The 14203-nt window shown below is 44.9% G+C and overlaps 1 protein-coding gene across 4 annotated transcripts in view; it reads left to right on the plus strand.

Annotated features, from left to right (window-relative positions):
* The window catches only part of LOC139391809 (protein tyrosine phosphatase type IVA 3-like), a 70341-nt gene that overhangs the window by 47965 nt on the left and 8173 nt on the right, over positions 1-14203 (plus strand). For all 4 annotated transcript variants that reach the window (XM_071139372.1, XM_071139371.1, XM_071139373.1 and 1 more), the window contains one exon: positions 8852-8982. In XM_071139372.1, the coding sequence (XP_070995473.1) occupies positions 8852-8982 (131 nt within the window). The remainder of the gene's footprint in view (positions 1-8851; positions 8983-14203) is intronic.

The following is a 14203-nucleotide window of genomic DNA, read 5'->3' on the forward strand; positions in this document are numbered from 1 at the left end:
CTAAGGGCCAAAAGGGCACACCATGGAGGCGTTGCTGTGTTTGCAAGATTAAGTCTCCCGTCACATGCACCACATGCTCAGTGACCCTCTGCTTTACATCAGAAAGAGACTGCTATGGCATCTGGCATCAGCAGCAGAATATTGTCTAGAGTTTTGGCAAAGTTGGTGGGGTTATATGGCAAAGTGGGTGGGGGCTAAGGTCAGTATGTTATATCTGGAGTACTTTTCCTGTCTCATCCGGTGTCTTGTGTGAATTTAAGTCTGCTCTCTCTTTCTCTCCTTTCTCTCGGAGGACCTGAGCCCTTGGACCATGCTTCAGGACTACCTGCCATGATTGATGACTCCTTGCTGTCCCCAGTCCACCCAGCCTTGCTGCTGTTCCAGTTTCAACTGTTCTGCCTGCGGCTATGGAACCCTAAACTGTTCATTTTTACTCTTGAGGTGCTGTCCTTTTGCACCCTCTACAACCACTGTGATCTCCACCCGGCACAGCCAGAAGAGGACTGGCCACCCCTCATAGTCTGGTTCCTCTCTAGGTTTCTTCCTAGGTTTTTGCATTTCTATGGAGTTTTTCCCTAGCCACCGTGCTTCTACACCTGCATTGCTTGCTGTTTGGGGTTTTAGGCTGGGGCTATATAAATTGATTTGATTTGATAGAGGACTGAGGGTCTTCCAAATATTGAACGTGTGTAAATAGTTACCCATGTTATTTTGTAAATGTATATATTTTTTTTTAATCAATACTTATTTTTTTCAAAAAAAATTCTCCATTTTTTTTTGGGGGGGGGGGTGTGTTAGACTACCATTTTGGTATTTTGTATATAGTTATTTGTTTCAAAATGTATACCTTCACCAATTTGGCCACTTGGGTACATTTGGGCTACTTGTGTGGGACACCTGGGTGACTTCATGATAAATTTCATGTAGCACACTCATTTTGGAAGTTATCATTCTGAAACGTTGCACAAGTACTGTTGCCCTCTTATATTTTTCACTGAAATTGTCCCCATCATCCTATCTGAATGTTTGTTTTATCTTGTTCATTTTAAAGATGATGATATAAAAAACGTATGTTTTCTTTCCATTGTTTTATCTAAACCAGATCTATTGTGTTACATTCTCTTACATTCCATTCATATGTACACAAACTTCAGAGTGTTTTCTTTCAAATGGTACCAAGAATATGCATATCCTTGGTTCTGAGCTTGAGCTACAGGCTGTTAGATTTGGGTATGTCTTCAGGCGGAAATTGCACAGTAGGGGGAGCTGTGAGAGGTTAAATCATTTCTGACTTGTTAATTAACATTTTCTGCTAGTTAGTTTTTGCTACCATGTGGGTTTTAGCTTGCTTGAGCATGCTTACTGAAGAGTGTTAATTCACCTGTTTCCATACGTTTCATTTAACCTCTTGAATAAAGGAGGCACTATTTTCATTTTTGGAAAAATAACATTCCCTAAGTAAACAGGCTATTTTGTCAGGACAAGATGCTGGAATATGCATATAATTGACAGTTTAGGATAGAAAACACTCTACAGTTTCCAAAACTGTAAAAATATTGTCTGTGAGTATAACAGAACTGATATTGCAGGCGAAAGCCTGAGAAAAATCCAATCAGGAAGTGACTCTTATTTAGAAACCTCTGCGTTCCTATGCGTCCCTATTGAGCAGTGAAAGAGATATCAACCAGATTATTTTTTCTATGGCTTCCCTAATGTGTCTAGTGTCACAATACATAGTTTCAGGCTTTTATTTTGAAAAATTAGCCTGAACGTCAACATTGCGTCAGTGGTCAGCTGAAGTCTCTGAGTGTTTTGTGCGTAAAGGACAAATGCGGCCATTGTTTCTCTCTTTCCTACTAAGAAGCCATCTGTCCCGGTTGATATATTATCTAATAGATATTTGAAAAACACCTTGAGGATTGATTATAAACAACGTTTGCCATGTTTCTGTCGATATTATGGAGCTAATTTGGAATATTTTTCGGCGTTGTCGTGACCGCAATTTCCGGTCGATTTTCGTGACCAGGTTGCCTGCTGCTAGCTAGGCATAATGCTATGCTATGCTATCAATAAACGTACACAAATGCTTGTCTTGCTTTGGCTGTAAAGCATATTTTACAAATCGGAGATGACAGGGTGATTAACAAAAGGCTAAGCTGTGTTTCAATATATTTAACTTATTTTCTAGTAATATTTATGTCCGTTGCGTTATGCTAATTAGTGTCAGTTGATGACAACGCTCCCGGATCCAGGATGGGTAGTACCAAGAGGTTAAAACATTTATCTTTACAAAGGAGTTGTTTAATCTAACTGCTTAACTCGTTATCTGTACATAGAATTGTATTTGTTGTTTTTTTACTATTGTTTTCCTAATCTTTACAGGAAAATGCCACAGGAACGATCTGATGTGTGGAGACATTTCACTGCAACTAATGTAGAAGGAAAAGCTGTGTACATTTTGCAAATACTGTGCCAAATCATATGTGATGAACAAAGATGCAGAATCATCTGGCCAAGTGCATAAAGTTCCCTCAGCGCTTACAACAAGCAACCTCTGACAAAAGTCCCTCTACTTCTATTTGAGGTGAAAATGATGAATCAGACACCTTATCGATAGCAACAGCTCATAGTCCTCCTGGAATCAGACGTTTTTTTGACTCAATGGAGGAACGTAGTCAGAGAAATGCTGATGAATGTCTTGCTCGAGCTGTGTATGCAACTGGTTCACCTTTGATGCTCACAGGCAATATATATTGGAAGCATACACCCCTCCAACCAGACATGCTTTATCTACTCATTTGCTGGATGCAGAGTTCAACAGAGTTCAAGTGAAGGTCAAGAAAATCATAGAGAAAGCAGACTGTATTGCAATCACATCTGATGGGTGGTCTAATGTTTGTGGGCAAGGAATAATTAACTACATCTCCACCCCTCAACTAGTATTCTACAAGATCACAGACAAGGGGCAACAGACACACCAGTCTCTACATTGCAGATGAGCTGAAGGCAGTCATCAATGACCTTGGAACACAGAAGATATTTGCACTGGTGACAGACAATGCTGCGAACATGAAGGCTGCTTGGTCTAAAGTGAAGGAGTCCTACCCTCACATCACACCCATTGGCTGTGCTGCTCATGGATTGAATTTTCTCCTCAAGGACATCATGGCACTGAAAACAATGGATACGTGTATGTATGTGAAAAGTCATCAAGTTATGGCAGCAATCTACCTCACCAAGGAAATTGAAAAGAATAAGAGCACCACATTGAAGCTGCCCAGCAACACCTGTTGGGGTGGTGTTGTCATCATGTTTCACAGTCTTCTGGAGGGGAAGGAGTCTCCAAGAAATGGCCATATCACAGTCTGCCGAAATGGACAGCCCCATCAAGAGGATCCTCCTGGATGATGTATTTTGGGAGAGAGTGGTAAACAGCCTGAAACAACCTGAAATCTATAGCAGTAGCCATTGCACGGATTGACTGAGACAATGCCATCCTGTCTGATGTTCAGACTCTGCTTGCAGATGTAAGACAAGAAATCCGTACTGCCCTGCCCACTTCACTGTTGTTCTAACAGAGGAAACTGCAGTTCTGAAATACATCAAAAAGCATGAAGACTTATGCCTGAAGCCCAAACACGCCGCAGCGTACATGTTGGACCCCAAGTATGCTGGCAAGAGCATCCTGTCTGGTGCAGAGATCAACAAGGCCTATGGTGTCATTACTACCATGTCTCGACACATTGGCCTGGATGAGGGCAAGGTTCTTGGCAGTCTGGCGAAGTACACTTCCAAGCAAGGGCTTTGGATTGGAGATGCAATATGGCAGTTGTGCCAACATATCTCATCAACCAGCTGTTGGAAGGGACTTTGTGGATCTGAGGCTCTTTCCCCTGTTGCCTCCATCATCCTCCAAATCCCACCAACATCAGCCTCCTCAGAGCGCAACTGGTCCTTGTTTGGGATCACACACACCAAAGCACGCAACAGGCTGAAAAAGAAAAAAAATTGGTGGCAATCAGGGAAAATTTGAGGCTTTTTGAGCCTGATAACGAGCCATCCTCAACAAGGTTGGAAAGTGACATTGAAGATGAGGCCTCAGAGTCTGATGTTCAAGAGGTGGGCATTGAGGAGGTCCAGGGAGAAGACATGGAAGCCTGAGAGGAAGACAACCAAAGCTTTAGTTTCTAGACTATCATTTTATGTATGTTGTAAACGTTTTTGGGAGATGTGATGGATCATTGGGGATCATTCAATATCCCCTTTGTTGTTCAGTGAAATCATCCCATGTGAAGAGTCAACTCATTTAATTACAGTTCAATTCGTAACTAAATTATTATACATATTTTTTTTATTGAAGGATTTAATCATTTGCAATTATGTCTACTTATGAGAAGGTAAAAGGTTTATATTTATGTCTCCATATATGGTAAATATATCCAATGCAGAAAACATCTACATTTAAATTGTGTTAATATTCATTTGCATATATTTCCGTTAATTCCCATATATTCCCGTTAATTTCCACAGAAAGTTTCCACCTGAATATTCCCCAAAATGTGCAACCCTATATGTTAGACAAGAAGTGCTCATTGTGCAAATGTATTCATGTTTTCAATAAACATTGAAAACACTGTTGTCTGTGCCCAATAATGTTTGTACCATGTTGTGTCGCTACCATGTTGTTGTCATGTGTTGCTGCCTTGCTATGTTGTTGTCTAGGTCTCTCTTTATGTGGTGTTGTCGCTCTTGTCATGTGTGTTTTGTCCTATATTTATATTTATTTAATTGTTTATTTTAAATCCCAGCCCCTGTCCCAGCAGGAGGCCTTTTGGTAGGCCGTCATTGTAAATAAGAATTTGTTCTGAACTGACTTGCCTAGTTAAATAAATCAAATTAAATATAGTTTACATGTTGTCAACATTCTAAACCACCAGTCTGTTTTGCCCCATAGTTGGACACGTGTCGGTTTTGTTGCTAAACAACCTACCTGTGCAAAGACGCTGTCCATTTAGCAGTGCTGAATCTTCGGCGCTGCCATAATGTGTACGTTTTCCTTTCATATTTCATGATTTTCGTCATTCTTTGGTCGAGTTTGTTTGACGCCACTGACTATTTCCACTAAGGCCATGACCGCGTAGGGAAGGAGGAGGCAGAGTGTTATCAAACAGACTGTTCTGTGTTCAGAGGAGGGCAATGGGGTTGGGGCCCAGTTCCTGGAAGAGCATGCTCCGTCCTTATATGCTCGTAAACAAACACACATACACACATCAATACTGATGTACACCCAACAACCTGGAAGCAGCCAAAACCCTTTCAAAGACTCATCTGGGTCACTCCTAAACAAACACACACACACACACGCACATAACTCAGACCAGTATCTGTAACTGAACTTGAAGACACGTGTTTCTGATTACCAGGACATCAACGTTCCTTTGTTGCCATGGCAGCTGCAGAGCCTGGTTACCCCGCGTGGCCTCCTCTATTAAATTTGTTCCTTTTTCTATTTTCTCTCTCTCACTCTCTCTTTAAGCTCTCTCTGTCTTTCTCTCCCTCTTTCTCTCAGTGCATAGTGTGGATATGAAAGGAGAGATTTACAGGGTATGCTGTTACGTAAGCACAACACCATGGACTGCTATTTATGTGAAGGCTGTACTTCGCTTTCTGCCAGAGCACTGGAAAACATTGAGGATCATGGCAATTGGTACTCGCTCTCCAGAGTCTTGAAAAACAGTGCATGGGAGGGAGTTGCCTACCTCTCCCCTCCCCTTCCTCTGTCTCCGTAGTGATATAGGGGAAATCTGGAGAGATCTAGTTAAAGGCTTGTACACGATCAAGCCATCAGCTTGGGGTCAATTCCATTTAAATTCCAGTCAATTCAGAAAAGTAAACCCAATTCCACATTTTCCTTATTGAAAATAATTTAGGATAATTGGAATTTTAGCATACTTATTGAATTTACTGGAATTAAATTGGAATTGACCCCAATCCTGCTGTCCAGTGACATAAAATATCAACAACCAGGAAGCTATAGGACCAGACAGACAGATAGCGCTGTACTCTGTTATCATAGCCCTGGGAGGATGGCTGTTATTACTAATGGCTGCTTCAATTGTTGAGTAACTGTTGTCATGTAAAATGGGGGATGTTCGTGGCGCTTTTCAGCTGAAGACATGTAAACTGGATGGGGATATCACTGTTAACTAGGAATTGATTGGAAATCTGTAGTGATTTGTTTATCCGGTGTCTCCTCTCCACTGTCGCTCTGATGCAGTGAGTTGCTTTGGCTACAGGCTTTCAAAGCTAGGGCCTCATACTGGTATAGCTAATGAGTGAACAGTGTTGTATATTGTGTGTGTTCAGGGCATGGAATTGTCGCAGGTCATCTTGACATTCTAAAAAGCATTCCAAGGTCACGTTGAATGGAACTGTGTGTGAGCGTGCGAGGAAAACGTGTATGTGTGTGCCCATACCTCATCCCCAAAGTAGGCCAGTGCTGCTGTGGTTCCTGCCCTGTTGACATATCCCACATTACCTCAGCCAACATCATGCAGTAGCTTACAACATGTAATACACTGCAAATATTGAACTTTCAGGAGCTTATGCTAATACCCCAGGAAAACAGTGTAAGACACAGCTCAGGCAAATAAATAGTCTAACCCTCAAATGAGAACTGGTCTGTTGTGGTGGTGCTTGATTCTGTGTCTGTGTTTGTGCGTGCGTCCATCTGTGTGCCTGTATGTATTTGTGGGCTTTCCTGAGTCCAGTCGTGTGATGAGGCTATCTCCTCTTTCAGAAGGTTTTACTGTGGTAATTCCACACTGTTTACTGTAAACGACAGACACCAGCTGAAACCAAATTGTGTGTGTGTGTGTGTACTGTTTTGTTCTAATACCTGTTTGTTCTTCTACATGGCTCTGTTTGTGTGTGTGTGTACTGTTTTGTTCTAATACCTGTTTGTTCTTCTACGTGTGTGTGTGTGTGTGTGTGTGTGTGTGTGTGTGTGTGTGTGTGCATGTAATACTACCCTGCACGTGTGTCTGTGTGTGGTTGCATTGTGTATTTGTTGTAGCTATGTGGGACTATTGTTAAGATGTATGAGTCAGTGGTGCATTATAAAATCTCCCCAGACAGCCAGGTGTGTCCCTCCCTCCCTGGAGATACTGTGTGGTCGACAGGCCCTGGGTCCAGACCGCTATGGCTGATACTGTGTGGCCGGAGATCAACAGGCCCTGGGTCCAGACCGCTATGGCTGATACTGTGTGGCCGGAGATCGACAGGCCCTGGGTCCAGACCGCTATGGCTGATACTGTGTGGCCGGAGATCAACAGGCCCTGGGTCCAGACCGCTATGGCTGATACTGTGTGGCCGGAGATCAACAGGCCCTGGGTCCAGACCGCTATGGCTGATACTGTGTGGCCGGAGATCAACAGGCCCTGGGTCCAGACCGCTATGGCTGATACTGTGTGGCCGGAGATCAACAGGCCCTGGGTCCAGACCGCTATGGCTGATACTGTGTGGCCGACAGGCCCTGGGTCCAGACCGCTATGGCTGATACTGTGTGGCCAAAGATCAACAGGCCCTGGGTCCAGACCGCTATGGCTGATACTGTGTGGCCGGAGATCAACAGGCCCTGGGTCCAGACCGCTATGGCTGATACTGTGTGGCCGGAGATCAACAGGCCCTGGGTCCAGACCGCTATGGCTGATACTGTGTGGCCGGAGATCAACAGGCCCTGGGCCAGACCGCTATGGCTGATACTGTGTGGCCGGAGATCAACTGGCCCTGGGTCCAGACCGCTATGGCTGAGACTGTGTGGCCAAAGATCAACAGGCCCTGGGTCCAGACCTCTATGGCTGATACTGTGTGGCCGGAGATCAACAGGCCCTGGGTCCAGACCTCTATGGCTGATACTGTGTGGCCGGAGATCAACAGGCCCTGGGTCCAGACCGCTATGGCTGATACTGTGTGGCCGGAGATCAACAGGCCCTGGGTCCAGACCACGATGGCTGATCAGTATCTATGGTTCATCCCTGGGCTGCTGTGAGTAAGCCTCTAACCACTGACTGACTGGCACTCACCTATCTCGTCACTACCCTCCTGACTCCTGCGTCATGTCTGTCTGTCTGTGTGTGTTTCTATCTGCTTTGTATCTGCGTCTGTATTGTACACCTCTGTCCCCAGGCAGCTGTGCTAAATCAAATTTGTACCATAAACCATGTGTGTCTTAGACTGGAAGCTGCTGATAGGGTGAACTGTATCTAACATATAGATATCTATAGAGGGGCTATGGCTCACTCGCACAACCTCAAAATGAGGTCACCCTACCCTGTGTTGAATCAAAAGATGGAAGGATGCCTGCTCCTTCTGTTTACTGATAGGTGTGCTGTGCTTGGCATTGCAGTGGAATACAAACCAATGTTTCCACCACTGTGGTCATCGGTCATTTCATTTCAAATGACTTTATTCGTATATGAAGCTTTGAAAATTACAACAAAGAACACTTACAGTGCAGTCAACACAACATTACAAAACAATGTGCATAAGATTCCAAAACATGCTAGTTCCCAGGAACATCATTTTACATGTTTTTTTTTTTTAACTTAACCTTTATTTAACTAGCCAAGTTAGTTAAGAACAAATTCTTACTTACAATGATGGCCTACCCCGGCCAAACCCTAACGACGCTGGGCCAATTGTGCACCACACTATGGGACTCCCAATCATAGCCGGCTGTGATACAGCCTGGAATCGAACCAGGGTCTGCAGTGCCTTAGACCTCTGCGCCACTCGTGCGTTGTTGAAACCTAAGGTCTCAGTCTAACACTATTTCTCCATCTCTCCCCAGGACTGGCAGTTTGACGACGGTGCGCCCCCTCCCTCTAAGGTGGTGGAGGACTGGCTGAGTCTGCTACGGTCTCGTTTCCTGGAAGACCCGGGCTGCTGCGTGGCCGTGCACTGTGTGGCTGGACTGGGCAGGTGAGGGGACCAGCTCAGTTGGTAGAGCATGGTGCTTGCAACGCCAGGATATTGGGTTTCCCGGGACGACCATACGTAAAAATGTATGCACGCATGACTGTAAATCGCTTTGGATTAAAAAAAAGGCATATTCACATTACAGATACTCTGTAGGGGACCAGTAGGATACTTTGTAGGGGTCCGGATAGGATACTTTGTAGGGGTCCAGTAGGATGCTCTGTAGGGGTCCAGCAGGATGCTCTGTAGGGGTCCAGCAGGATGCTCTGTAGGGGTCCAGCAGGATGCTCTGTAGAGGTCCAGTAGGATGCTCTGTAGGGGTCCAGCAGGATGCTCTGTAGGGGTCCAGCAGGATGCTCTGTAGGGGTCCAGCAGGATGCTCTGTAGGGGTCCAGCAGGATGCTCTGTAGGGGTCCAGCAGGATGCTCTGTAGGGGTCCAGCCGGATGCTCTGTAGGGGTCCAGCCGGATGCTCTGTAGGGGTCCAGCCGGATGCTCTGTAGGGGTCCAGCCGGATGCTCTGTAGGGGTCCAGCCGGATGCTCTGTAGGGGTCCAGCAGGATGCTCTGTAGGGGTCCAGCAGGATGCTCTGTAGGGGTCCAGCAGGATGCTCTGTAGGGGTCCAGCAGGATGCTCTGTAGGGGTCCAGCAGGATGCTCTGTAGGGGTCCAGCAGGATGCTCTGTAGGGGTCCAGCAGGATGCTCTGTAGAGGTCCAGCAGGATGCTCTGTAGAGGTCCAGCAGGATGCTCTGTAGAGGTCCAGCAGGATGCTCTGTAGAGGTCCAGCAGGATGCTCTGTAGGGGTCCAGCCGGATGCTCTGTAGGGATCCAGTAGGATGCTCTGTAAGGGTCCAGCAGGATGCTCTGTAGGGGTCCAGCAGGATGCTCTGTAGGGTCCAGCAGGATGCTCTGTAGGGGTCCAGCAGGATGCTCTGTAGGGGTCCAGCAGGATGCTCTGTAGGGGTCCAGCAGGATGCTCTGTAGGGGTCCGGCAGGATGCTCTTTAGGGGTCCAGTAGGATGCACCGTGTGGCTGGACTGGGCATGTAAGGGATACTTTGTTTACTTACATCTGAAAATGAGTACTGAACACATTCACAAATCCATAGACTGTACTTTTACGCCTGGGACATATAGGGTAGACAATCAGTGAAAAATAAAGTAGTTCATTTAGTTTGATGTGAATAGACAACAGTGTTTGAGTCATCATGCCTGTCATTGCTTATAATCAGATCATGGGGGCATTGTTGACCAAGGTATCACAGGGAACAGGACCCAAGAGGTTGTGTTGACTGTCACTGCAAAGACTGAGCTTTGCACAGTGTTTACCATGTTAATCTGACAGTCAGTTGGTTAAACCTGGGTTAACTGTACCCAACACCCAGTGGCAGTCGGTGCTGTTTAAGATCATGGAGGATTATTATTTATGTTTTATGAGCACGTCCTTATTTCTATTAGAGCATATTGGAGGACTGTCATTCATATTCCATTCACCCAGTTCAATGTAACATAGATAGGTTAAGCTACTACATTATACTCAAATTTTCCCTATACCCATCATGAGGTTGTTACAACCTAGTCTACGAATGAAAGTTTACAACATACAGTGGGGAGAACAAGTATCTGATACACTGCCGATTTTGCAGGTTTTCCTACTTTCAAAGCGTGTAGAGGTCTAATTTTTTATCATAGGTACACTTCAACTGTGAGAGACGGAATCTAAAACAAAAAAACAGAAAATCACATTGTATGATTTTTAAGTAATTAATTTGCATTTTTTGCATGACATCAGTATTTGATCACCTACCAACCAGTTAGAATTCTGGCTCTCACAGACCTGTTAGTTTTTCTTTAAGAATCCCTCCTGTTCTCCACTCATTACCTGTATTAACTGCATCTGTTTGAACTCGTTACCTGTATAAAAGACACCTGTCCACACACTCAATCAAACAGACTCCAACCTTTCCACAATGGCCAAGACCAGAGAGCTGTGTAAGGACATCAGGGCTAAAATTGTAGACCTGCACAAGGCTGGGATTGGCTACAGGACAATAGGCAAGCAGCTTGGTGAGAAGGCAACAACTGTTGGTGCAATTATTAGAAAATGGAAGAAGTTCAAGATGGCGGTCAATCACTCTCGGTCTGGGGCTCCATGCAAGATCTCACCTCGTGGGGCATCAATGATCATGAGGAAGGTGAGGGATCAGCCCAGAACTACACGGCAGGACTTGGTCAATGACCTGAAGAGAGCTGGGACCACAGTCTCAAAGAAAACCATTAGTAACACACTACGTCGTCATGGATTAAAATCCTGCAGCGCACGCAAGGTCCCCCTGCTCAAGCCAGCGCATGTCCAGGCCCGTCTGAAGTTTGCTAATGACCATCTGGATGATCCAGAGGAAGAATGGGAGGAGGTCATGTGGTCTGATTAGACCAAAAAGCTATATTTTTGTCTCAAATCCACGTGCTGTGTTTGGAGGAAGAAGAAGGATGAGTACAACCCCAAGAACACCATCCCAACTGTGAAGCATGGAGGTGGAAACATCATTATTTGGGGATGCTTTTCTGCAAAGGGGACAGGACAACTGCACCGTATTGAGGGGAGGATGGATGGGGCCATGTATCGCGAGATCTTGGCCACCAACCTCCTTCCCTCAGTAAGAGCATTGAAGATGGGTCGTGGCTGGGTCTTCCAGCATGACAACGACCCGAAACACACAGCCAGGGCAACTAAGGAGTGGCGCCGTAAGAAGCATCTCAAGGTCCTGGAGTGGCCTAGTCAGTCTCCAGACCTGAACCCAATAGAAAATCTTTGGAGGGAGCTGAAAGTCCGTATTGCCCAGCGACAGCCCCGAAACCTGAAGTATCTGGAGAAGGTCTGTATGGAGGAGTGGGCCAAAATCCCTGCTGCAGTGTGTACAAACCTGGTCAAGAACTACAGGAAACGTATGATCTCTGTAATTGCAAATAAAGGTTTCTGTACCAAATATTAAGTTCTGCTTTTCTGATGTATCAAATACTTATGTCATGCAATAAAATGCAAATTAATTACTTAAAAATCATACAATGTGATTTTCTGGATTTTTGTTTTAGATTCCGTCTCTCACAGTTGAAGTGTACCTATGATAAAAAATTACAGACCTCTACATGCTTTGTAAGTAGGAAAACCTGCAAAATCGGCAGTGTATCAAATACTTGTTCTCCCCACTGTAGGTGCACAAGTCGAGAGAAATTAGAGTAATCAAGGTGACACATTAAATACCACCTTGCAAACTCTTGCCTGCATCTATCTGAACTAGGCTGTAATCATCAGTCCAAACAGTTGCAAAAGAGTTTCTGTTGGAGAAATGCAGATAGGTTTATCCCTGTTTCGTTCTGTTTGCTTCCATTTAAGAAATGTTTTTCACTAGAAGAATCGGCAGAATGAATACACCCCTGATCACCTGCACACAAGTTGACTTTCATAGCAGTCACATACGAACAGCATCATCACTTTGCTCGTTGTATAATTCCTTCTCGCAGCTACACGCTGTCCTCCTCTCACCTTTTCCCTTCAGTTGTGCACAACACTACAGCTGTCTGTGACCAGGCGAAAAAACCTTTCCAAGCCTTCATACCATAACCGCTACACACACCCTACATCGTTGTCACCATATTAGCTAATGTCATAGCCAACATAGTTACTATATCTAACACATTAGTAATCCCGCTACAATCCCGCAGTACAGTGTACAGCAAGCAGTTTAGCAGTTACACCGGCATGCCCCAGTGGCAATACATTTATAAAACCGAAAGCTTACCTTGACTTGGAGGAGTTCCAGTGTTGAATAACCTTAGCCAGCTTGCTAAAATAAATACAATTCCTCTCTGTTTGAGCTGTAGGTTGAATATGCTAAATTAGCTACAATAGCTGCAAGTAAGTGAAAAAAATTGAATGAAGTATAGCTAGTTCGCTTTCTCTCTGCTGCTTCTTAATTTTTGAAGAAATTAATTTGTTCAAAACTGTTCAACTCTCGTCTTTCTCTCTCTTTTATGCACTGCAGTGCTAGCTATCTGTCGCTTATGCTTTCAGTACTAGATTCATTCTCTGATCCTTTGATTGGGTAGACATGTCAGTTCATGCTGCAATTACATTAATCACTGTGTAAGTCTATAGAAAGGGGTGAGAACTATGAGCCTCCTACTTATTATACTAAAGTAAATGTAACCAGAAAAGGACGGAAAATAGCTGTCCTTCGGCTTACACCATGGTGCTACACCAGAGAGTGCTGTTGAGGTTACTGTAGACCTTTGTTTCAAAGCAGTGTATTTTAATCAGTTATTTGGTGATGTGAATATATTTAGTATAGTCTTATCTAAAAAAGTATGTTTCACAAAAACAAAACAAAAATTTACTGAGTAGGAGTGTCCTCCCCTTCCTCTTCTGAGGACCCTCTGCTGACACACCTACCGGTTCAAGAATAGGATGGGCACCTCTTTGGTTGCATCTCAAATGGCCCTCTATTCCCTGTACACTATATATGGAATAGAGTGCCATTGGGGACACACACATCTCCAGGGAAAGGAGAGTTGCCTTCTGAGAAAGCCAGATAATAGAATAGAAAGTATCCTTCTAGCTCATAACTTCCCTCTACACAGCCACAGTGAGGTAGCCTGGTCCCAGATCTGTTTGTGCTGATGTAACATGTCCAAAGGAGTGGACAAGAGATCACAAACAGGTCTGGGACCAGGCGAACCATGAGGTGCCCACCACATCAAACTGAACCCTCTTTCTAGACCCATGTCTGTAGACCCAGCCCCCCCCCCCCCCTCTAGCCTAGCACTGGGCCAAAGTCAACACCAACCGTCCCCTTGGTGCCGCAGTAAGGCAGTAATCCCACAGTATTATTAGAGGCACCGGGAGAGTCTGAAGACGAAACAGGAAGGAAGCTTTTCGGAGGCATTTGTTTTTACGGTTCCCGCTATAACATGCAAACGCTGGGCTCTTTCCATTACCTTTTTGCTGGGATCAGGCCCGGCCCCAGTCGGAGAGGAGCGGGGGCTAATACCCTATAATTGAATCTGCTGTTCCTTTGAGTGATTTATATCAGGCCCCAGCCCAGCTCTGAGCGAAGGGATAACTAGAGATGACCCTGGATCCACCCCTCAGTGTCTGCAGCAGGGATAGGCTAACTTTCCCTCCATTCTCTCAGAAGCTGTGAAGGGAGAAAGTGACTTGTAGCTAA

The sequence above is a fragment of the Oncorhynchus clarkii genome, chromosome 32 (genome assembly GCF_045791955.1).
Source record: "Oncorhynchus clarkii lewisi isolate Uvic-CL-2024 chromosome 32, UVic_Ocla_1.0, whole genome shotgun sequence".
Taxonomy (NCBI): Eukaryota; Metazoa; Chordata; class Actinopteri; order Salmoniformes; family Salmonidae; genus Oncorhynchus; species Oncorhynchus clarkii.